Raw genomic sequence first — 25636 nt, 5'->3', positions numbered from 1 at the left:
GAGAGTTTGTTGATCCAGAATGTAGCTAGACCATCGCGGAAAGGGGAATAAAAGATTAACACAAAATGCTGGAGTAACTCAGTGGGCCAGGCAGCATCTCTGGAGAGAAGGAATGGGTGACGTTTCGGGTCAAGACCCTTCTTCAGATAGCCTTCAGGCTCAGTCTGAAGAAGGGTCTCAACCCGAAACATCACCCATTCCTTCTCTCCAGAGATGCTGCCTGTCCTGCTGAGTTACTCCAGCATTTTGTGTCTATCTTCGGTGTAAACCAGAATCTGCAGTTCCTTCCTACACTTACCATGGGGAATGTAGTTGGTTAGGTGGAGAGTTGGCTAGTGGCGACCATGTTGGAGATAGTTATGGAGAAAGATCTGGATGGACCAGGAATAAAGGTCTTAAAGTGGGGGGGACACCAATTTCATTTAAATAAGACACGACCTGGCAAATGTACACTGGCAGCATCTACTTGTAGGTATGTCTATGTCTGGAGAGAGGGGAGCATTCAAAGGAGAAACAGCGGGAATTCAAGGCCAATGTGTTCCCGTTAGGGTGAAAGGCAAGGGTAACATGCACAGGGAGCCCTGCTTGCCGAGGGAGATTTAGGGTTGGGTAAAGAGAATGGGCAGCAGTAGAGTTGCTGCCTCACAGCACCAGAGACCCGGGTTCCATCCCGACTACAGGTGCCGTCTGTACGGAGTTTGTACGTTCTCCCCGTGACCTGCGTGGATTTTCTCCGAGATCTTCAGTTTCCTGCCCAACTCCAGAGATGTACAGCTTTGTAGGTTAATTGGTGTGGTGTGAATGTGAATTGTCCCTAGTGTGTGTTAGTGTGTGGGACCGCTGGTCAGTGCGGACTCGGTGGGCTGAAGGGCCTGTTTCTGCGCTGCATCTCTAATGCACCTGCACCTCATGCGTTGAAGGTGAATAATTCCCCAGGGCCAGGAGAGGTTTATCCTGGGCTGCAATAGGGGGCCAGGGAGAAGTCCACTGGAGCACTGGCTCTGATCTCCTTTGCTGGCCAAAAGTGGAGCAGCAGATGACAAGTGGATCGCGATGTGGGTCTCCTTTCCAAGATGGGCGACAGGGGAAAGACTGACAGATACAAACCCACCCACACAGAGGAAATTAATGGGGGGAAAAATTGAGGGAATTTTAAAGGTTAGGGATTTAGGGCAAGTTGGTAAATTGGACCCACAAGTGACTTGGCAATGGGAGATATAAGAAAATAACTGCAGATGCTGGTACAAATCGAAGGTATTTATTCACAAAATGCTGGAGTAACTCAGCAGGTCAGGCAGCATCTCAGGAGAGAAGGAATGGGTGACGTTTCGGGTCGAGACCCTTCTTCAGACTGATGTCAGGGGGCGGGACAAAGGAAGGATATAGATGGAGACAGGAAGATAGAGGGAGATCTGGGAAGGAGGAGGGGAAGAGAGGGACAGAGGAACTATCTAAAGTTGGAGAAGTCGATGTTCATACAGCTGGGCTGCAAACTGCCCAGGCGAAATATGAGGTGCTGTTCCTCCAATTTCCGGTGGGCCTCACTATGGCACTGGAGGAGGCCCATGACAGAAAGGTCAGACTGGGAATGGGAAGGGGAGTTGAAGTGCTCGGCCACCGGGAGATGGAGACAGAGGCTGGAAGGAGAGGGGTGATTTTCTCTGATCAAGTCAAGTCAAGTCAAGTCAATTTTATTTGTATAGCACATTTAAAAACAACCCACGTTGACCAAAGTGCTGTACATCTGATTAGGTTCCAATGGAAAAAAAATGAAACATACAGTAGCACGCAAACAGTTCACAGCGCCTCCTCAATGAGCCTCAAACGCTAGGGAGTAGAAATAGGTTTTGAGCCGGGACTTAAAGGAGTCGATGGAGGGGGCAGTTCTGATGGGGAGAGGGATGCTGTTCCACAGTCTAGGAGCTGCAACCGCAAAAGCGCGGTCACCCCTGAGCTTAAGCCTAGACCGCGGGATAGTGAGTAGCCCCAAGTCGGCCGACCTGAGGGACCTGGAGTTAGAGAGGGGGGTTAGAAGATTTTTGATGTGGGGGGGGGGAGTGTCCATTTAGGGCTTTATACGTGAATAGGAGGAGCTTGAAGTTGATTCTGTACCGTACAGGGAGCCAGTGGAGAGAGGCCAGAATCAGGGTGATGTGGTCCCTTTTACGGGTACCCGTCAGGAGTCTCGCTGCGGCGTTTTGGACCAGTTGCAGGCGGGACAGGGAAGATTGGCTGATCCCAGTGTATAGGGAGTTGCAGTAGTCTAGGCGGGAGGAAATGAAAGCGTGAATGATTTTTTCTGTGTCGTCGAATTGGAGGAAAGGTTTGATTTTAGCTATGGTTCGAAGTTGGAAGAAGCTGGCTTTTTCCACAGCGTTGACTTGCTTATCAAATTTGAATGCAGAGTCAAATATCATGCCGAGGTTTTTGACATGCGGTTTGACTAGGCAGGATAGACTTCCAAGACTGCCTGTTATCAATTTGATGGAGTCGGGGGGGCCGAATAGGATGACCTCAGACTTGCTCTCATTTAATTGGAAGAAGTTCTGTGCCATCCAATATTTTATGTCCTCAAGGCAGTGTGAGAGGCTGTTTAAATTTGACTGGTTGTTGGGTTTCAGGGGGAGGTAAAGCTGAGTGTCATCGGCATAGCAGTGGAAAGAAATGCCGTGCCTTTGAATGATTTGGCCAAGGGGGAGCATGTATAGAGAGAAGAGTATGGGGCCTAGGATGGAGCCCTGTGGAACTCCGCAGGAGAGGCTAGCTGGAGCAGAGGAATAACTGCCTATGTTGATGGCGAAACTCCTATCTTTGAGGTACGAAGCGAACCAGCTCAGGGCAGTGCCATCAATGCCAACCGCGTACCGGAGACGGTCAATAAGGATGGTGTGGTCCACTGTATCGAACGCTGCTCTGAGGTCGAGAAGGAGCAGGATTGCACAGTCGCCGGTGTCGATGGCGAGAAGCAGGTCGTTGTGTACCTTCAACAAGGCAGACTCTGTGCTGTGGTGGGCTCTGAAACCTGACTGGAAACTTTCCAGGATGGTGTTTTGGTGCAGGTAGGGCACTAATTGGTTTAGAATTGCCTTTTCAAGGACTTTTGACAGGAATGGCAGTTTGGAAATGGGTCTGTAGTTGCTAGGCAAGGTGGGGTCTAGGTTAGGTTTTTTCAGTAGGGGCTGGACCACCGCGTGCTTGAAACTGGTTGGAACAGTGCCAGTGGCCAGAGAACTGTTGATAATAGAGAGGATGCTGGGACCGGCTATTGCAATGACATCCTTCAGAAGGGCAGTGGGGGCAGGATCAAGGGGGCAGGTTGCAGGTTTCATAGCGGAGACAAGCTTTGCAAGGGAGGATAGAGTGACGGGTTGGAAGCAGTCCAATTTAGATGAACAGACTAGTGAGATCAGATGCCTTTGACTTATGGGTGTTCCACAGGGATTGGGCCTGGCAACCTCGCTCCCCTTGTGAGTTGGCAAGAAAATTACATTCACAAATGACATGCAGATTGGTGGGGATAACCGTGTGGAAGGTTATGATGACTGACAATTTTAGTTTGGTTTAGTTTTGAGAAACAGCGCGGAAACATGCCCTTCGGCTCACCAGTGCTGCCCGCACACTAACACACCCAGAACACACCAGGAACAATCTTTACAAAGTTAACAAGTCAATTGGCCCACAAACCTGTACGTCTTTGGAGTGTGGGAGGAAACCGGAACATCCGGAGAAAACCCATGCAGTCACAGGGAGATCGTACAAACTCCGTACAGACAGCACCTGTAGTCAGGATCGAACCCGTGTCTCTGGCGCTGCAAGGCAGCCACTCTACCGCTGCACCACCGTGCTGCCCACTGGACCATTAGATTATCTCGTTGATGGGAAATTAGGAATGACTCGGAGATATAGTTTGGTAGAATCAGAGAGATTCAAGAACAGTAAAAGGTTGGGTGATTGGGGATGTCTACGAATTTAGAGGTCCTTGAATGTGAGTTGAATTACTTGGAAGAGTGACACAGTGGCACAATTACTGCCTTACAATGCCTGAGACCCTGGTTCCATCCTCACTGTGGGTGCTGTCTGTGCAGAGTTTGTACGTTCTCCCTGTGACTGCGTGGGTTTTCTTCCACATCCCAGTGGCATGCAGCTTTGTAGGTTAATTGGCTTCTGCAAATTGACCCTCGTGTGTGGGATAAAACTAGTGCATGGGTGATCATGGGCTGGCATGGACTAGGTGGGCTGAAGGGCCTGTTTCCATGTTATAACTCTAAACTTAGAATAAGAGGGGAGCTTGTAGATTGTAAGGGATTGAGAGTCTGGGAATGACCGGGCGATAAGTGGGCCTGAGTGATTGTGAGTGAGGGTTGGATGGGGGGGGGGGGGGGGGGGGGGTGGGTGATTTACGGGGCAGCTGGGAGATTGGTCATGATTAATAGTTGGGGCATTTGAAGTGCCTCTGGTTTGGGAGATCGTCAGTGTCTGAGAGTGACTGGCCGTTTGGAAAAGTAGACAAGGCTGGGAGCTGTGACAGTGAACAATATCACAGTAATGATCTTGGAGTTGGAGAGCACTCCTGGCAAAGCAGGCCCGGCTCACTGCAGCAGGCCCTGGTCTCGTCCCCGAACCACCGGTGTCCATGGGACCCGTGCCGCCCGGAGCGAGGAGGGCCCCAAGAACATGGTGGAGCATCGAGAGCAATGGCAGGGGGCCATCGAGGGGGCGGTGGGGGATAATAGACAATGGAAAATAGACAATAGGAAGAGGCCATTCGGCCCTTCGAGCCAGCACCACCAATGTGATCATGGCTGATCATTCACAATCAGTACCCCGTTCCTGCCCTCACCCACATACATTAATGACTTAGACGAAGGGATTAAAAGTACCATTAGCAAATTTGCAGATGATACTAAGTTGGGGGGTAGTGTGAATTGTGAGGAAGATGCAATAAGGCTGCAGGGTGACTTGGACAGGTTGTGTGAGTGGGCGGATACATGGCAGATGCAGTTTAATGTAGATAAGTGTGAGGTTATTCACTTTGGAAGTAAGAATAGAAAGGCAGATTATTATCTGAATGGTGTCAAGTTAGGAGGAGGGGGAGTTCAACGAGATTTGGGTGTCCTAGTGCATCAGTCAATGAAAGGAAGCATGCAGGTACAGCAGGCAGTGAAGAAAGCCAATGGAATGTTGGCCTTCGTAACAAGAGGAGTTGAGTATAGGAGCAGGGAGGTCCTTCTACAGTTGTACCGGGCCCTGGTGAGACCGCACCTGGAGTACTGTGTGCAGTTTTGGTCTCCAAATTTGAGGAAGGATATTCTTGCTATGGAGGGCGTGCAGCGTAGGTTCACTAGGTTAATTCCCGGAATGGCGGGACTGTCGTATGTTGAAAGGCTGGAGCGATTGGGCTTGTATACACTGGAATTTAGAAGGATGAGGGGGGATCTTATTGAAACATATAAGATAATTAGGGGATTGGACACATTAGAGGCAGATAACATGTTCCCAATGTTGGGGGAGTCCAGAACAAGGGGCCACAGTTTAAGAATAAGGGGTAGGCCATTTAGAACGGAGATGAGGAAGAACTTTTTCAGTCAGAGGGTGGTGAAGGTGTGGAATTCTCTGCTTCAGAAGGCAGTGGAGGCCAGTTCGTTGGATGCTTTCAAGAGAGAGCTGGATAGAGCTCTTAAGGATAGCGGAGTGAGGGGGTATGGGGAGAAGGCAGGAACGGGGTACTGATTGAGAGTGATCAGCCATGATCGCATTGAATGGCGGTGCTGGCTCGAAGGGCTGAATGGCCTACTCCTGCACCTATTGTCTATTGTCTATTGTCTATTGACTCTGCTATCACCAAGAGCTCTATCTGGGGGGGGGGGGGGCGGTGGGGGTGGGGGAGGGGGAGGGGGAGGTGGGCTGCCACCTCGTGCAACGGCAGGCAGGTGACAGGAATGTTTGGTGAACTTTAGTAGCTTTGCCGGCACCAGACACGTGGCGTCACGTGTGTACTGCTGAGGTGAGGTCTGCTGTACGATTCACCAGTGCATGCAAAGACAAAGCCGATCACCATACCGAGACATGGGATGTTAAAGATCATTGGATCATTGGCTGGAGGTGAGATGAAGGGGAACTCTGAGACCCTGGAGATGGTAGCATTGACGAGGGGTGGGACAGACTGGGTTTCGTGCTGAGATCAGTTCAGTTTCAGTTTAGTTTATTGTCACGTGTACCGAGGTACAGTGAGAAGCTTTTGTTGGGTGCTAACCAGTCAGCGGAAAGACAATACATGATTACAATGGAGCCATTTACAGTGTATAGATACATGATAAGGGAATTACGTTTAGTGCAAGGCAAAGCTAGTAAAGTCTGATCAAGGATAGTCCGAGGGTCACCAATGAGGTAGATGGTCGTTCAGCACTGCACTCTGGTTGTGGGAGGATGATTCAGTTGCCTGATAACAGCCGGGAAGAAACTGTCCCTGAATCTGGAGGTGTGCGTTTTCACACCTGTACCTTTTTGCCTGATGGGAGAGGGGAGAAGAGAGAGTGGCCAGGGTGCGACTCGTCCTTGATTATGCTGCTGGCCTTGCCGAGGCAGCGTGAGGTGTGGATGGAGTCAATGGAAGGGAGGTTGGTTTGTGTGATGGTCTGGGCTGCGTCCACAATTCGCTGCAATGTCTTGTGGTCCTGGATGGAGCTGTTCCCAAACCAAGCTGTGATGCATCCTGATAAAATACTTTCTGCGGCACATCTGTAGAGGTTGGTGAGAGTTGTTGGGGACACGCTGAACTTTCTAAGCCTTCTATGGAAGTAGAGGCGTTGGTGTGCTACCTTGGTCATTGCTTCAATATGGGTGGTCCAGGAGACGTTGTTGGTGAGTGTTGGGAGAGCGGGGATGAATGGGTAGCCGGGGCTGATACCAAGTGCAGGAGGTTATGTGGGACTGCGGGGAAGCGAGAGGAATGAAGCGCTGGGGTAGACATGCTGAGTGTCTGGGTCTGAGGAAGGAGGAGGCAAGAGTTCCTTACAGTAGACGTCGGCAGTCCTGCTGATGTTGGCGCTTCCCAGCGGGTTGGACACAGCGCACGACACGGGCTCTGTGAAGAAGGTGTAGTCCACCACCGTCTCATAGGTGTCACCCTGCACACCCCGCAACACCTGGCCACCCTTCGCCCACCTGGAACAACACAGAACCAATGAAACACCATGCCCAACATCGCCATAACAACCCATAGGTGTCACCCTGCACACCCCGCAACACCTGGCCACCCTTCGCCCACCTGGAACAACACAGAACCAATGAAACATCACGCCCAACATCGCCTCACTCTCATACCCAACTCAACCCTGGTTTACTTTAGTTTAGTTTAGAGATACAGCGTGGAAACTGCCCCTTCGGTCCACCGAGTCCGAACTGACCAGCGATCCCCGCATACTAACACTATCCTACACACACTAGGGACAATTTACATTTATACGAAGCCAATGAACCTGCAAATCTGTACATCTTTGGAGTGTGGGAGGAAAGTGCAAATCTCGGAGAAAACCCACGCGGTCACGGGGAGAATGTACAAACTCCGTACAGACAGCACCTGTAGTTGGGATGGAACCCGGGTCTCTGGCGCTGTAAGCGCTGTACTGCAGCAACTCTACCGCTGCGCCACCATGCCGCCATAGGTCACCGGTCTCGGTCACTGAAGTACTCCACAATTCTGTCTGTAACTCCCTCATGTAGATCACATCCATCACTGGCATCCTATGATATACTCCACACCTTCACTGTCTGAAGGCACCCATAGCAGAGCACACTTGCATCAGGTGCATTAGCAAACAAACAATTGACATTGGCCTACAATAGGAGTTATGAGGCCAATTGACCAAATGCTTCGTCTAAGCAGACAACAAACAGATATGCTGGAAGAAATGATCCAGTCGGTCAGCAGCTATGGAAAGAGAAATCAGGCAATGTTCTGGAGAATTTATTCCCTTGATGATTCTGGCGATTTCAGATCCCCCCCTCCCCACCCTGCTTGTATAAAACCTGCCCAAACCTTCTTTAGGAGAAACTCAATAGTCATCAACATAATGCAAAACGTTAGGCTCTATGACTAAGATTGTCTTTATTAGCTGGAATGCAGAATGTAACAAAGTGACCAATCCAGATCTTTACCTGTATCTGTATCTGAAATTTGGCAAGTTTTCGGGCGAGGTGGGATCTGATGGCGAATCCAACGCCTGCCCCTTGCCGTTCAGTGCTCTACCCACCACCAAGTTCTGAGAGCTGACCCTTGTCTGCAATGCGAGTTTCACTGAGTGCTGCTATGTCCACGTTGTAGCGTGCTGTTCTTCTTTCTGGTCTATCTGCCTTGATGTTGTCCAACAAGGTTCCACGTGCCGAGGTTCAGCACCTTAAACTTGTTTTTCTTATTATCAGCCATGATCGCATTGAATGGCGGTGCTGGCTCGAAGGGCTGAATGGCCTACTCCTGCACCTATTGTCTATTGTCTATTGTCTATTATTTCGACCGCTGATTGGGATCGCCGCCAGCCGCGGTATGCTGGCCAAGGTGACGTGAAGCAGGCTATGTTTGAGGCACCTTTTCTAGCCCCTTCCTCCATGGAGGTGAGCAGAGCGAATCCTAAAGAAGGCTGCTCAGATACCCGGGGTGGGGGCTGCCGAACTCCACTGATGCTTCGGTCCAGTAGAGGGCGACCATATGCCCTGGGCCACCGGTGTGCAGGTTCGTCACTACAGCTTCCAGTGTATCCACACCTGCTGCTTCGCCACTCTCCCATCGCCACGGGACTTGAGGTTGCATGGTATGGGGTTGAAGTCATGACTTGCGCTTGACTTGGATGTAAGTGAGGGGGAGTTGCGCAGATCGTCGGCCTCACTCTCTCATCCCGGCCTATCGGGTTCCAGCAGCAAGACATAGTCTGGCCGGCTGGAGACAGGTCAGGATGCAGTGGATGGTCAGAAGTGTCCTGCGTATCTCAATCTGCCCTGTTTGTGCTCCGCGACGCTTTGCACAGCACTTGGGAGTCTCTTGCTCTGGACCGTTCAACCTGGCGTAGCAAGCTCACCACAGGAGCCCGTGCAGCCGAGAACAGACGCACTGTAGAGGCCCAGAGGAAACGCACCGCGCGCAAGGCCCGAGCTACCTCCACTTCCACTGCAGCACCCATCCACTTGTGTCCTACGTGTGGGCGAGCTTTCCGGGCCCGGATTGGCCTCACCAGTCACTTCCGAACCCACAGTCACCGACCCTCCAACTGAAAGTGAAGTCATGGTCATCTTCGAACCCGAAGAACGAACAACAACATCTGAAACTTTAGTCTTCCGGGCGACACGGTGGCTTAGCGGTAGAGCGACTGCCTTACAGCGCCAGAGACCCGGGTTCGATCCTGACTACAGGTGCTTGACTGTACAGATTTTGTACCTTCTCCCCGTGACCGCGTGGGTTTTCTCCGGGTGCTCTGGTTTCCTCCCACACTCCGAAGACGAACAGGTTTTCAGGTTAATTGGCTTCGTGTAAATGTAAAATTGTCCCTAGTTGTGTGTAGGATAGTGTGAGTATGCGGGGATCGCTGGTTGGTCCAGAATCAGTGGGCCGAAGGGCGTGTTTCCGCGCTGTATCTCTAAACTGTATCTCTGTCCAAGCCAACAAAACCCTGAACTCATTGAATCTCAGTTTGCTTTTGGCCAGAGCCAAATCTTTGTTAAATCCTGGGGCAAGTTTGGGAGTGTCCAACCTTGACAACGTGGAAACATGGACTCAGGCATGACCCTCAGGGATAAGAGAGAGAAAGTCTTCCACATGCAGGAGTTACGTTTGGCACAAAGAAAGATAGTTAATCAGCGTGGGTTTTGAAAATCCCAGCAGGATATTCAAAAGTGCAACCACCCACATTTGGTTCATCATAAATCTTCCTTGGATTGTGGGGCAGGAAATGGCTGTGGTGTTCAACGTTATGCACAGATAATGAACCGTCTTTACTTTATGTGCAGGAAGGAACTGAGGATGTTGATTTAAATCGAAGGTACAGCCAGCATCATCAGACCCACACCACCCTGGCCACACACTCACTGACCCACACCACCCTGGCCACACACTCACTGACCCACACCACCCTGGCCACACTCTCACTGACCCACACCACCCTGGCCGCACTCTCACTGACCCACACCACCCTGGCCACACACTCACTGACCCACACCACCCTGGCCACACTCTCACTGACCCACACCACCCTGGCCACGCTCTCACTGACCCACACCACCCTGGCCACACACTCACTGACCCACACCACCCTGGCCACACACTCACTGACCCACACCACCCTGGCCACACTCTCACTGACCCACACCACCCTGGCCACACACTCACTGAACCACACCACCCTGGCCACACACTCACTGACCCACACAACCCTGGCCACACACTCACTGACCCACACCACCCTGGCCACACACTCACTGACCCACACCACCCTGGCCACACACTCATTTCACCCCTGCAATCAGGAAGAAGTTAAAGGAGCCTGAAAACTAACTGTAATGTCCAGGTTCAGGAACAGATTCTTCCCAACAGCCACCAGGCGATTAAACACTACAACCTCAAAATAAGCTCTGAACTACATAGACTTGGGGCATTGGCTTTGTCTTTTTGCACTATTATTGTTTGTTTGTTTGTTTTTATATGGAAAAAATGTGTGTATAGGTATATATATATATATATATATATATATATATATATATATATATATATGCTGTATGCATATGTATGTATGTAAGTATGAAGAAGGGTCTCGACCCGAAACGTCACCCATTCCTTCTCTCCCGAGATGCTGCCTGACCTGCTGAGTTACTCCAGCATTTTGTGAATAAATCGATTTGTACCAGCATCTGCAGTTATTTTCTTATACTATATATATATATGTAAGTATGTATGTATGTATGTAAGTATGTGTGTATGTATGCATGTATGTATACGCACACACATATATACACATATATATACTGTATGTATATATACATTAACACGTGCATGTGTGTGCATATGCATGTACATATATATATATGTGTGTGTGTGTGTGTATGTATGCATGCATGTATGTATGTATGTGCGTGTATGTACCTATGTATGTATGTGTGTGTGTGTGTATGTATGTATGTATGTATGTATGCATGTATGTATGTATGTATGTATGCATGTATGTATGTATGTGTGTATATGTATGTATGTATGTATGTATGTATGTATGTATGTATGTATGTATGTATGTATGTATGTATGTATGTATGTATGTATGTATGTATGTATGTATGTGTGTATATGTATGTATGTATGTATGTATGTATGTATGTATGTATGTATGTATGCATGCATGTATGTATGTATGTATGTATGTATGTATGTATGTATGTATGTATGTATGTATGTATGTATGTTATGTATGTATGTATGTATGTATGTATGTATGTATGTATGTATGTATGTATGTATGTATGTATATATGTATGTATGTATGTATGTATGCATATGATAGACACAAAATGCTGGAGTAACTCAGTGGGCCAGGCAGCCTCTCTGGAAAGAAGGAATGGGTGACATTTCGGGTCGAGACCCTTCTTCAGACTGAGAGTTGAGGGAAAGGGAAACGAGAGATATACATATATGTGTGTATTATATACATATGTGTGTATAATATATGTGTGTGTGTGTGTGTGTGAGTGTGTGTAGGTACTTAACTTTTTCTTCCCTTTATTATATTATTTTATTTCTAGAGTACGATGTTTGCATATTGTGTTGTGCTGCTGCAAGTAAGAGGTTTATTGTTCTGTTTGGAACAAACTGTATGACAAGACACACTCTTGACTGTTGAATTATAACTTGGTGGTTGTGGAACTAATAATGTAGACAAGAGCATTGTGAAGCATCTTGCAGATTGTTGCACGCAGCAAGCAGGTGCATGGCTGTTGACCTTTGTGGGGTTTGTGATGGAAGAATTGCTCTACTTGTGGGTCATGGATCAATAGACTTTGGGAAAGAGATCAAACACTGTAGGGCTGACGTGTCAGAACAACATGTGTAGGAAGGAACTGCAGATGCTGGTATAAATTGACACAAAAAGCCGGAGTAACTCAGCGGGCCAGACAGAATCTCTGGAGAGAAGGAATAGGTGACGTTTCGGGTTGAGACCCTTCTTCCTGATCACTAACGAGTCTTGTCTTTTTCTTTTTCTGTCTGGGGTTAGGAGGAGTGGGGCCTGCCAACTATGACTGAGGTGAGATCAGCAGAGATCAGAGATCGGAGATGACCTGTAGTGCTGTGTAGGAAAGAACTGCAGATGCTGGTTTAAATCAAAGATAGACACACAATGCTGGAGTAACTCAGCGGGACAGGCAGCATCTCTGGAGAGAAGGAATGGGTGACGTTTCGGCTCGAGACCCTTTTTCAGGCTACCAGCTGAAAGGAGGAAGGGTTTGGACCATTAAAGTGTGGGAGTGATGGGATCACTAAAGCCCCACCAGACACCCGCGTTGTGTCTCCACATCATGGGCAAGACAGTCAGTGCAGCAAGTGAAGTTTCTTTCATATTGTCAGCAGTACCATGAATCATCAGGACAATAATTCACTGTAATATTTGTTTGAATAAAAAGGGCTGAATTATGGATGAAAGAGCAAACCTAATAATTTTTCTAGGCAGATATTATTTGTATGAATTTTAATAACTGCTTTCATTAAAATAATGAGAGGATGGCTATAAAATATCGCCCACTGAATCTGAGGAATATATCCAGACCTATTCTGGCAGATGGGTATAAATTCAAATTATGCTGAAATATGCAAGCTTCTGTTTACAATATATTTAATGTCAGTCTGGGAATGGATGAATGGGATTCATTTTCAAGGAGGCAGATTCTTTTTAGCTTAGTTTACTTTAGTTTAGTTTAGAGATGCAGCGCGGAAACAGGCCCTTCGGCCCATCGAGTCCGCGCCGACCAGCGATCCCCGCACATTAACTTTACCTTACACATGAGGGATAATTTTACATTTACACCAAGCCAAATTAACCTACAAACTTGTACGTCTTTGGAGTGTGGGAGGAAACCACGGGTCTCTGGCGCTGCAAGACAGCAGCTCTACCGCTGCGCCACAGTGCCACCACATTCTGTTCAAAACACACTACTCGAGGCTGTTGTTCAACAGGGACCGTGTGTAACGGTAGAGCTACAACCTGTAACTGTTCCTTTCCATCCTCGAGCCCCGATCAGAAGGCTGGCCACGAATGCCACACTTCAAGAATCGAGAACTAGAGGAAGTAGCTTTAAGGTGGGGAAGATTAAATGGGAACCCAAGGGGTAACTGTTTCACACAAAGGGTGGTGGGTGTTTGGGACGTACCGACGGAGGAGGTTGGTGAGGCAGGTACTCGTGGTCGTGGCTATCCCTCGAGGTCGAGGATCATGTCCTACGTCCTGTTGTGTTTGTGAGCTCTCAGGTGGCTTCTGAGTCCAGTCCTGGCTGTGAAAGTTCTTCAGCATCCAGGGCAGGTAATTCCTGATGTCAGATCGGGCTTTGGTTGTTGCTTCCTCTCTTTCCCTTTACTTCTCTTTCCTTCTAATTCTGCACATCTGTTGGCTTCGAAGGTCGCTGTTCCTTTTTGGACGATGGTTGGCCAGAGTTTCCTGTCCTTGCCATTGGTTTCCCAGTTGTCGATGTCCATTCCACATTCCTTCATGCGTCTTTGAATCTCTTCTTCTATCCACCTCTTTTACGTTTGCCTTCCTTAAGCTGGGAGTAGAAGGTTTGCTTTGGTAGACGCTCGTCTTCCATCTGACCAACACAACATTTAAGAAACATTTTGACAGGTACATGGGCAGGACAGGTTGAGAGGAATATGGGCCAAAAGCATGAAGGTGGGGCTAGAGTAGATGGGGCACATTGGTCGGCATGGGCTAATTAGGCTGAGGGTCCTGTTTCCACACTGTATGACTCTATGACTATTTCCCTTCGACAGTGGCAGACTCAGTAGTGCTTGCGCCTTTCCTTGAACAAAACACACTTAACACTCATGTGGCCCCCTGTGGCAATGGGCCTTTCCTTGCTTCAGGGGTCCCTGCACTGAACTCTGCCCCTCTGTGTTCATCAGCAGAAGCACCAAAGACCAGTGCACCCCTCAGCACATACTCACAGTCTAGTCTAGGAATGGGCCAGTCGGTAACATTGGAAGAGACAAGGGACTGCAGATGCTGGGTTATGCCAAAGATAGACACAAAATGCAGGAGTAATTCAGACTACAATCAGGAGAAGGATAACGACCCAAAACGTTCCCCATCCTTTTTCCCCAGAGATGCTGCCTGATCCACTGAGTTACTCCAGCACTTTGTGCCTATCATCAACATTCCCTGATGGACATCTCGCTCTGCTGGGAGACCAACAAGTTTCAGGCAGACCAAAAAACGTCTTTCACTAACTTGGTATTGAATGTACAGACACTGAGAATGTATGAAGAGTTTTAGTAGAGCTTAGTTTAGTTTAGTTTAAAAATACTGTGCGGAAACAGGCCCTTTGGCCCACTGAGTCTGCACCAACCAGCGATCCTGCATATTTACGCTATCCTACACACACCAGGGACAACTTTACATTTATACCAAGCCAATTAACCTACAAACCTGAACGTATTTGGAGTATGGGGGCAAGCCGAAGATCTCAGACAAAACCCACGCAGGTCACGGGGAGAACGTACAAACTCTGGACAGACAGCACCCGTAGTCGGGATCGAACCCGGGTCTCCGGCGCTGCAAGTCAGTAGCTTTACCGCTACGCCAGCCTCCCAAGTTTTTAGCACAGTTTTCGTTTGTATGTATTTTTACTCTGAATAAGTGGGCGATACTTTAGATTTTTTTTTAGATTTAGAGATACAGCGCAGAAACAGGCCCTTCGGCCCACCGGGTCCGTGCCGCCCAGCGATCCCCGCACATTAACACTATCCTACACACATTAGGGACAATTTTTACATTTTACCCAGTCAATTAACCTACAAACCTGTACGTCTTTGAAGTGTGGGAGGAAACCGAAGATCTCGGAGAAAACCCACGCAGGTCACGGGGAGAACGTACAAACTCCGTACGGACGGCGTCCGTAGTCAGGATCGAACCTGAGTCTCCGGCGCTGCATTCGCTGTAAGGCAGCAACTCTACCGCTGCGCCACCGTGCCGCTGGTACTGTATTACCATCCCCTGCTTTATTTTTTGGAAAAAAATGTTTTCCCTTCTTGGATGGACACAAGAAGCCGGAGTAACTCAGCGGACCAGGCAGACCTGGAGAAAAGGGATGGGTGACGTTTCGGGTCGAGACCCTTCCTCAGACTTTCTTGGACAGTGAATGGATTTGCCAATGCAGAGTTACAAAATCGTAACCATTGAACCATACCTCAGTTGTAAAATGCCAGAAATGGTTCACTGTTGAAGATGTTGAGTTGTGGACTAGACATTAAACTGAGGCCCTCTTCTCCCAGGCAGGTATACAATATCCCTCAGCACCATTTCAACAGAGGAGACCCCAGTTAAAGTTATTAAACAACAATCACAAGGTCAGGATCTAGGAGTGCTGGCTGTGCCATGATGTTTAGCAGCAGCATAATGATGGTTTGAACAGCGTTACAATGGCTGTAAAGCACTTTGGATCACCTTGACACTCTGAGCATTAGATTACCAGTTCATAGTGTGTAGAAAAATAACTGCAGATGCTGGTTCAAATCTAAGGTAGACACAAAATGCTGGAGTAACTCAGCGGGTCAGGCAGCATCTCAGGAGAGAAGGAATGGGTGACGTTTCGGGTCGAGACCTTTCTTCAGACTGATGTCGGGGCAGGGGGCGGGACAAAGATAGGATGTAGTTGGAGACAGGAGGAGAGTGGGAGAACTGGGAAGGGGAGAGGAAAGAGATGGGCAGAGGAACTATCCGAAGTTAAAGAGACTGCCTCAGTGTACTACTACTGTACAGTTATACTGCCTCTGAGATGCTTATCTAAGGTGATTTTAAGTTCTTACGGATAGTGATACGTACAGAACTGTATACAAAAATCAATTCCACTATATGTGAGGGATAGATCAGGTAGATGGGAGGAATGGATTGTGTGGATGCGCAGACTGTCGTGCCCAGAGTATGTGAATCGAGGACCAGACGACATAGGTTTAAGGTGAAGGGGAAAAAATGTAATAGGAATCTGAGGGGTAACATTTTCACTCAAAGGGTGGTGGGTGTATGGAACAAGCTGCCAGAGGAGGTAGTTGAGGCAGGGACTATATCAACGTTTAAGAAGCAGTTAGACAGGTACATGGATAGGACAGGTTTGGAAGGATATGGACCAAACGCAGGCAGGTGGGACGAGTGTAGCTGGGATATGTTGGCTGGTGTGGGTGAGTTGGGCTGAAAGGCCTGGTTCCATGCTGTATCACTGTATGACTATGACATTGGTACATGTGACAATAAAGTACCATTGAACCATTGAGCCATTGAAACAACTCCCAATGCAGGAGACCTTTCTTCAGACTGATGTCAGGGAGAGGGGGTGGGACAAAGATAGAATGCAGTCGGGGACAGGAAGACTAGTGGGAGAAGTGGGAAGGGGGAGGGGATAGAGAGGGAAAGCAGGGACTATCTGATGTTATTTCCTCATTTCCTCATCATTACATCCCTGTTTTTGTGTTCTGGCCCTCTTGAAATAAATGCTGGCATTGCGTTTGCCTTCCTTTCTAACGATTCGACTGATTTGTTACTGCTGATAGTCTCTGAACTGAAGCCAGATCATTGTTGATGTCCTATTGATTTGTTAGTTTACCAGTACATCAGCCATCAGCAGCAGGAACGTGCCCCTGCCAGGCTACGGCTGGAGAACAACGTTGCTTGCTCGGCAGAGGACAACGCTGCTTGATATTTAACGTAATTGTTGGTATGTCGGCATGACTGGGAGAGCCTGGGTTTATCCACCAATCTTAGTTACTCTCGAGAAAGTGGCAGTGAGTTGTATTTTTCTAACTGCTGTAGTCCATGGGGTGAGAGCACAGAAACCCCTCATATTCCGCTTGAGCAGCTTACAACCCAGCGGTATGAACATTGATCTCTCTAACTTCAAGTAATCCTTGCAACCCCTCTCTCTCTCCATCCCTCCCCATCCAACTTCAAAATCAACTTGTTGAGTCTCATTGTCTGTAACTCATTCTCACCTATCCCACAGCTAACAATGGCCTGTTTCCTTTATCATTGTCACCTTTTAGCATATCTTTCATTCATTTGTGCATTTTATGCACCTCCACAGACTCCTCTGTCAACCTCCTCAAGTTTGCGGATGACACTACCCTGATTGGACCGATCCAGGATGGGGAAGAATCTGCCTACAGACAGGAAGTGACACAGCTGGCATCCTGGTGCCATCGCAACAACCTGGAGCTCAATGCTCTCAAGACAGTGGAACTAATTGTAGACTTTCCAAGAGATCCCCCTCCCCTCCCCCCACTCACCATCAACAACAACATAGTCACATCTGTGGAGTCATTTAAGTTCCTTGGAACCATCATCTCCAGGGACCTTAAATGGGGGGGCCACCATCGACTCCACAGTCAAAAAGGCCCAACAGAGGATGTACTTCCTGCGGCAACTGAAGAAACACAATCTGCCACAGGCAATGATGGTCCAATTCTATACTGCTATCATTGAGTCCGTCCTCACCTTCTCCATCATGGTCTGGTTTGGCTCAGCCACCAAGCACGACATCCGGAGGCTGCAACGGATCGTCCGCACAGCTGAGAAGGTTGTTGGCTTCAACCTTCCCCCCATTGACGAACTGTACACTGCAAGGGCCAGGAAGCGAGCGGGCAAGATCATCTCTGACCCCTTTCACACTGGCCACAAACTCTTCGAAGCACTTCCCTCTGGAAGGCGACTCCGGACTGTCAAAGCAGCCACAGCCAGACATAAAAACAGCTTTTTTTCCACGAGTGATAGCTCTACTCAATAACCAAAGTCTGTAGTCTCTTTTTTGCTCTGGTTTATTTTCACCCACATGTTTAGACTGTAATGTTGTATCCTTATTGTTTTGATGTGTTTATGCTTTATTCTTAATTGTTAACTGTATGTTTGTGTTGTCATTTGTGAGCGGAGCACCAAAGCACATTCCTTGTATACGCACATACTTGGCCAATAAACTTATTCATTCATTCATTTATTCCCGCCTCACCTTCTATATCTTTCATTTCCCTTTCCCCTGACTCTCAGTCTGAAGAAGGGTCTCGACCCGAAACGGCCCTTATTCCTTTTCTCTGGAGATGCTGCCTGACCCGTTCAGTTGCTCCTGTTTTTTGTGTCTGTCTTGGTTTAAACCAGCATCTGCAGTTCCTTCCTACACGAAAACCTTATTAACCCCGCAACAGTGTTTAGTTTAAACATAGAAACATCGAAAATAGGTGCAGGAGTAGGCCATTCAGCCCTTCGAGCCAGCATCACCATTCAATATGATCATGGCCGAGTCTGAAGAAGGATCTCGACCCGAAATGTCACCTATTCCGTCGCTCCAGAGATGCTGCCTGTCCCGCTGAGTTACTCCAGCTTTTTGTATCTATATCCAGAATCAGTACCCCGTTCCTGCTTTCTCCCCATATCCCTTGATTCCGTTAGCCCTAAGAGCTATATCCAACTCTTTCTTGAATACATCCAGTGAATCGTCCTCCACTGCCTTCTGTGGCAGAGAATTCCACAGATTCACAACTCGCTGGGTGAAAAAGTCTTGCCTCATCTCAGTCCTAAATAGCCTACCCCTTATTCTTAAACTGTGACCCCTGGTTCTAGACTCCCCCAACATCGGGAACATTTTTCCTGCATCCAGCCTGTCCAATCTCTTAAGAATTTTATGTTTCTACTAGACCAAGTGGACCCGTTGGGCCCACAACTCATTGGGTTGCCATTGTGACGTGGGAAAATGGCACGTTTTTCTTTAAAATAAATGGCTTTAAAAAAAACCCATCTCAATGAAAATCGTGATTTTTCTTTAAAATGGTGTTTTTTTTCTTCATTGGTCTAGCACCCTCCCCTCCCCTCCCTCATTCCACCCCTCAACCCCCCTTCTTCCCCACCCTTCTTCCCCACCCACTCCCCCCTTCCCCTCCCACCCCCCAGTCACCCACTCCATCCCCCCTTATCCCCCCCTCCATTCTTAGGGGCTCTCCGGCGGCGCCGCCATTCCCGCCCGTCGGGTTTCCATGGTGACGTGGAACATGGAGGTATTACTGCGCATGGGCGGCTGACGGGCACAGCAAGTGGAAAAGGGATTTATTAAAGTTTAAAATGTGAATAACAAAATATAACAATTTGAACATTAATAAGATTTCTTGATGCAGGAATTTTCAACATCAGCATCATTTCCCCTTTTCACAACAGGAAGGAGTTGTCGAAAATCGCCACAACAAATGGTAAGAATGCCGCCAAAAGGCTCATCAAAGTGTTCTGTCCACCGCTTCAAAGCTCTCCCTCCTAATAATCGGGCACTCAAACCAAACAATCAGTCTCACACTCCTGATCAAATGAACCATGTTGGAGTTCTTCTCATTGTTGCACATTGTATTATCGGTCACTTCGATGAATATCTTGAATCGAGAATGTGCAGTTCTTCCACCAGGCATCAATGTAGCTGCTATACCAGAGGATGCTACAGCAAAAGCAACATCACCTTGACCTCAAACTTTGGAGAGGATCAAATTGGTGAGAATTGTTTTGCCCATTCCTGCTGGTGTATCAATTAAAAACATTGAAGGAACATTCCTTTCCAAGCAGCTGCACACATGGTCATACACTGCTCTTTGCTCAGCATTCAGCAGAGGCTCCTTCTCTTCAACAAATCACTGTTGTTCAGGTCTATTGTGCTGCAGTTCACTCAGCAATTCTGGATTGTCATCATCAAGGTTCTTCCTTCCATGTCTTGGTAATGGCACATGAAAGTATCTCTGTGTCTTGTTGTAATTCACAAGCTTGTCTTGAATATACAACAGAGCCTGATCATGATGCCTCTCATCAATCATGATATTTGGATCATCGATTGTTCTCCGTTCTCTTTGAGCGGGAGCAGCGACGGTGAGGGCTCCAGGGCTCAGCGAGGCGGCAGCGATGGAGATTCCCGGGGTTTAGAGTGGGAGTGGGAGCGGCGGCCATGATGAAAATGCCTGGGGTTTAGAGTGGCGGCGGTGACGCTCCCCCCACTTGGGCCGTGGAACCAAACGGGCGTCTGGCAGGAAGTGGGAGCTGAACGAAAATGACGACCCTCCCCCCAACTGCGCACATGCAGTCACCCAGCGGCCATCTTATGTAAGTGTAGGCACTGGTCTGGCGGCCATCTTACATGAGGACCAGCCCCAACTGCGCATGCGCTGGCTTTTAAAAACTTTAAAATGTGAATAACTTAAAAAATATAACACCAATTTCAATAAAACTACCATTTTTACCATTAAAGTGACGACAGTGAATAAGGGGCCTAAAAATGTTGCGCTATCTTGTACAGTTTTGGCTGAATTTCAGTCACAAACAAACAAATGAGAGTTTTAGTATATAGATAAGATCCCTTCTCATCCTTCTAAATACCAGTGAATACAAGCCCAGTCGACCCATTCTTTCATCATATGTCAGTCCTGCCATCCCGGGAATTAACCTGGTGAACCTACGCTGCATTCCCTCAATAGCAAGTATGTCCTTCCTCAAATTAGGAGACCAAAACTGCACACAATACTCCAGGTGTTAGGGCCCTGTACAACTGCTGTAGGACCTCCTTGCTCCAAAACTCAAATCCTCTCGCTATGAAGGCCAACATGCCATTAGCTTTCTTCACTGCCTGCTGTACCTGCATGCTTACTTTCAGTGACTGATGTACAAGCACACCCAGGTCTCGTTGCACCTCCCCTTTTCCTAATCTGACACCATTCAGATAATAATCTGCCTTCCTGTTCTTGCCACCAAAGTGGATAACCTCACATTTATCCACATTATTCTGCATCTGCCATGCATCTGCCCACTCACCCAACCTATCCAAGTCATCTTGCAGCCTCATAGCATCCTCCTCGCAGCTCACACTGCCACCCAGCTTTGTGTCATCCGCAAACGTGGAGATATCACATTTAATTCCGACGTCTAAATCGTTAATATATATTGTAAACACCTGGGGTCCCAGCACTGAGCCTTGCGGCAACCCACTGGTCACTGCCTGCCATTCTGAAAAGGACTCCTTAATTCCTGCTCTTCGTTTAGTATGGTTTAGAGATATAAGCCTGTCCATACTGACCGTCGATTACCAGTTCACAATCGTTCTAGGTTATTCCCACTTTTTCATCCACTCCCTACACATTAGGGGCAATTCGCAGAGGCCAATTAACCTACAAACCCGCACGTCCTTGGGATGTGGGGGGAAACCGGAGCACCCGGAGGAAGTCCATATTTGCTATCCATGCCATTCTGCTGATGTTCTTGTTCCATTACTGAAGGTCTGGTGCTTGCTGGCTGGGAACGACAGAGCTTTGCGTCTGCCAACAGCACCATGTCTCTGTTGTCCTCGATCCTGCAAACATCCACATCGGCAGAGATGTCCACAGAGCCGGTAACCGGAGCACCGGCCCTGACACATGAACCGCTGCCTGAGCAGGGGTGGACAGCAGCTTCCTACTGCTCCCTGGCCTGAGATCAGCTAACTAGCTACTTGTTCCGAAGTGAAGTCAAGTTGTCAGTAGCAGGCTGGGCAACTGAGAGGCCCTGTATAATCACAGAAGTGACAAAATCCTCAAGTATTTCATTTACTCTCCACTAACCATAACAGTTGATGACTTCACTGGGGAGCCACACGCTGTTATACCTTTTGCAAGCTGGTGGTTAGTTAGAAAAGGTGATCAATCATTTACGAGGCGGCATCTGGTGAGCCAGGTTCACTTTGCCACAGCGCTGTAATTAATTACTTCACTTCTCGTTACAAAATGAAATCAGCTCCTTGCATGGCGGTGCCAGTTACGATGACTCCTTCCGCTAACTAACGATGTGATACATTGCCACCTTCGCTTTGTTCCTCTTCACACAGCGACCGTGTAGCTGTTACAGTCAGTGAGGATGAAGACTTTCAGGTCAGGCGAACCGACCCCACACTGACACCAGTCTCAGAGAGAGACAGACACAGGGTAAGCCAAAGGCTATGGATAGGAAAGGTTTAAAGAGACAGACACAGAGTGCTGGAGTAACTCAGCGGGTCAGGCAGCATCTCTGGAGAACATGGATAGGTGACGTTTCACAGAGTGCTGGAGTAACTCAGCAGGTCAGGCAACATCTCTGGAGAACCTGGATAGGTGACGTTTCACAGAGTGCTGGAGTAACTCAGCGGGTCAGGCAGCATCTCTGGAGAACATGGATAGGTGATGTTTTGGGTTATAAGGTCATAAGGTCATGTGATAGGAGCAGAATTAGGCCATTCGGCCCATCAAGTCTACGCCGCCATTCAATCATGGCTGATCTATCTCTCCCTCCGAACCCCATTCTCCTGCCTTCTCCCCATAACCCTTGACACTGGGTGGGAACCTTTCTTCAGACTGATTGTAAGGGAGACCCATTGAAAATCCATTAACTAGTTGCACAGTGTACAAGCATTGCTACCTTTCCACATCTCTGGTTTCCCTCTCCCCTGACAGTCTGAAGAAGGGTCTCGACCCGAAACGTTACCTATTCCTTCTCTCCAGAGATGCTGCCTGACCCGCTGAGTTACCCCAGCTCCATCCACAGTCTGCAACGTTGTCTCCCTCTTCGAATCACATTGTCCATGGCCTGCAATCAGCCTAACAGAACCACCTCAGGTCATCTGTTGCCAGCCCTGATTTGTCCCGGTCTTTTCCTGCTTCCAGTTCAATTAGTCCGAAGAAGGGTCCCGACCTCAAAACGTCACCTGTCCATGTTCTCCAGAGACGCTGCCTGACCCGCTGAGCTGCTCCAGCACTTTGTGTTTATCTTTGGTATAAACCAGCATATGTAGGTCACTTTTTATCACATAAGGTTTAGAGGGATATGGGCCAAACGCGGGCAAATGTGACTAGCCTACTGTAGTTGGGGGATCTTGGTCGGCATGGACGTGTTGGGCGGAAGGGCCACAGTCAGGCTGTGTACATTCGGCCTCCGACACTCAGCTCGGGAAACCGGGGCAAGAGTGGGCCAGACGGCCTCTCGAGCTGGATTGCACTCAGACGATAGTGAACAGCACCATCTCCATTTATCTGCTACAACACCATCTCTAGTTACTCCTTCCCAATTATACAGTTGCCTTGAAAGATCCAAATTACCTGTGGCATCAGGTTCCCAATAGCTTCCCAATTTCCACAACCACTTGTGCGGAAAGTTACCACTGATTTATTTCCCCAAAGTAATTTGAAGGGTATATGTAAATATTGGAAAGAGTTTCTTCTGATCCATCACTTTGCACAGTCTAACATAAATAAATAGTGACTATTTAAGTCCAAAAACAAATGGTTTCCCCATTTGTAAAAACATTTTCATCATTGGCACATTGGCCTTCATCAGTCAGAGTATTGAGCACAGACGTTGGGAGGTTATTTGCAGTTGTATAAGATGTTGGTGAGGCTGCTTTTAAAATATTGTCCTGGGCACCATGTTATCGGAAAGATATTGTCAAGCTGGAAAGGGTACAGAGAAGATTTACGAAGATGTTGCCAGGACTAGAGGGTCTAAGCGATAGGGAGAGGTTGAGTAGGCTGGGACTCTATTCCCAGGAGTGCAGGAGGATGAGGGGAGATCTTATAGAAGTGTATAAAATCATGAGAGGAACAGATCGGGTAGATGCCCAGAGTTGGTGAATCGAAGACCAGAGGACATGGGTTTAGGGTGAAGGGGAAAAGATTTCATAGGAATCCGAGAGGTAACTTTTTCACACAGAGGGTGGTGGGTGAATGGAATAAGCTGCCAGAGGAGATAGTTGAGGCAGGGGCTATTCCAACATTTAAGACACAGTTGGACAAGTACATGGATAGGACAGGATTTGGAGGGATATGGACCAAACGCAGGTAGGTGGGACTAGTGTAGCTGGGACATGTGGGCAAGTTGGGCCGAAGGGCCTGTTTCCACGCTATGTCACTCTATGACTCTATGACCTCCAATCCCTTCTCAGAATTTGGTCAGAACAACCGATGATGTTTGCCCTTCATTAATTTGTGACGGCTTTCCAGAAATAAAAGTGTAAGAGTTTCTCTTGCAAGTCATTAAGTTGGTTAGCTTACTCCAGCTCTCTGCACCCATTGCAAAGGGAAAAAGCTCTACTCTCTCAACCCAGTGGCAGGTGGACATGATATGTGGTTTTGCTTATGAAGATCAATGTAGACTTTAGAGTCCACACCGACCAGCAATCGTACATTAGCACTATCCTACACATTAGTGACAATGTACCATTTTTCCGTAGCCAATTAAGCTACAGATCTACATGTCTTTGGAGTGCGGGAGGAAACCGGAGCACCCGGAGAAAGCCTATGCAGTCACAGGGAGAACGTACAAACTCCTTACAGAATCACCCGTAGTCAGGATCGAACCTGGGTCCCTGGCGCTGTAAGGCAGCAGCTCTATTGCTGCGCCATCGTTCTGCCCTTGGTTCACTGGACTTAAAACAGATACCCATCTTCCCAATGCACCATCATTCTACCAGGGACACGCCCAGCAGTGTGTGGAGCCTTCCCCTCTGTAATTAATGAGTCCTCTTTTCCCTGTTCTCTCTCCCCTGTACAGTTGCATCATAGGTTGGTTTGGGAGCAGCAGTGTTGCAGATATAACCAGTTCATCGCACAGACCAAACTCCCCACCACTCACACTTCAGCCTGTCTCGGCAAAGCAGCCAACCTAATCAAATGGTTGTCCCACCCTGGGCAACCCTTCTCCCTGTTCCTGTCCGGCAGGAGGTACAGAAGCTTGGACGCACGCTCCACCAGACTCAGGACCAGCTTCTTCCCCTCAGTTATCAGGCTTCTGAACGGAACCTTCCGTGTGTTCCGTGCAGCAGCTCGCACGCCGGGAGTGCCCAGGGGAGGCGAGCGGGCCCGATCCATCCGCCCAGCAACCGCGCCGCTGACGACCAGAATGACGACCGAAGACAGGAACACACCACGGTAGGCCCGACTCGCCCCACAAGCCTCCCACGGGACTGCAGTAAAGCCGGGCAGCGGGGCCTGTGGCGGCGGTGGGGGCCTCGGCGGCAACGGGAGCCTCGCGGTGGTAGTGAAGCCTGGGCGGTAGTGGGGCCTGGGCAGTAGTGGGGCCTCGGCGGCAGTGGGGCCTCAGCAGTAGTGGGGCCTCGGCAGTAGTGGGGCCTTGGCGGTTGTGGGGTCTTGGCGGTAGTAGGGCCTCAGCGGTAGTGGGGCCTGGGCGGTAGTGGGGCCTGGGTGGTAGTGGGGCCTAGGCAGTAGTGGGGCCTCAGCGGTAGTGGGGCCTTGGCGGTTGTGGGGTCTTGGCGGTAGTAGGGCCTCAGTAGTAGTGGGGCCTCGGTGGTGGTAGTGGGGCCTCGGCGGTAGTGGGGCCTGGGCGGTGGTGGGGCCTAGGCGGTAGTGGGGCCTCAGTGGTAGTGGGGCCCCGGCAGC

The 25636-nt window shown here is 48.7% G+C and overlaps 1 protein-coding gene across 2 annotated transcripts in view; it reads right to left on the bottom strand.

The window, feature by feature from the left end:
* kirrel3a (kirre like nephrin family adhesion molecule 3a) overlaps nt 1-25636 on the bottom strand; it is a 649014-nt gene that overhangs the window by 46181 nt on the left and 577197 nt on the right. For both annotated transcript variants that reach the window (XM_078427020.1, XM_078427019.1), the window contains one exon: nt 7016-7164. In XM_078427020.1, the coding sequence (XP_078283146.1) occupies nt 7016-7164 (149 nt within the window). The remainder of the gene's footprint in view (nt 1-7015; nt 7165-25636) is intronic.

The sequence above is a fragment of the Rhinoraja longicauda genome, chromosome 32 (genome assembly GCF_053455715.1).
Source record: "Rhinoraja longicauda isolate Sanriku21f chromosome 32, sRhiLon1.1, whole genome shotgun sequence".
Lineage (NCBI taxonomy): Eukaryota > Metazoa > Chordata > Chondrichthyes > Rajiformes > Arhynchobatidae > Rhinoraja > Rhinoraja longicauda.
Note: the sequence above shows the minus strand (reverse complement) of the source record. Positions and strands in the feature narration are given on the sequence as shown.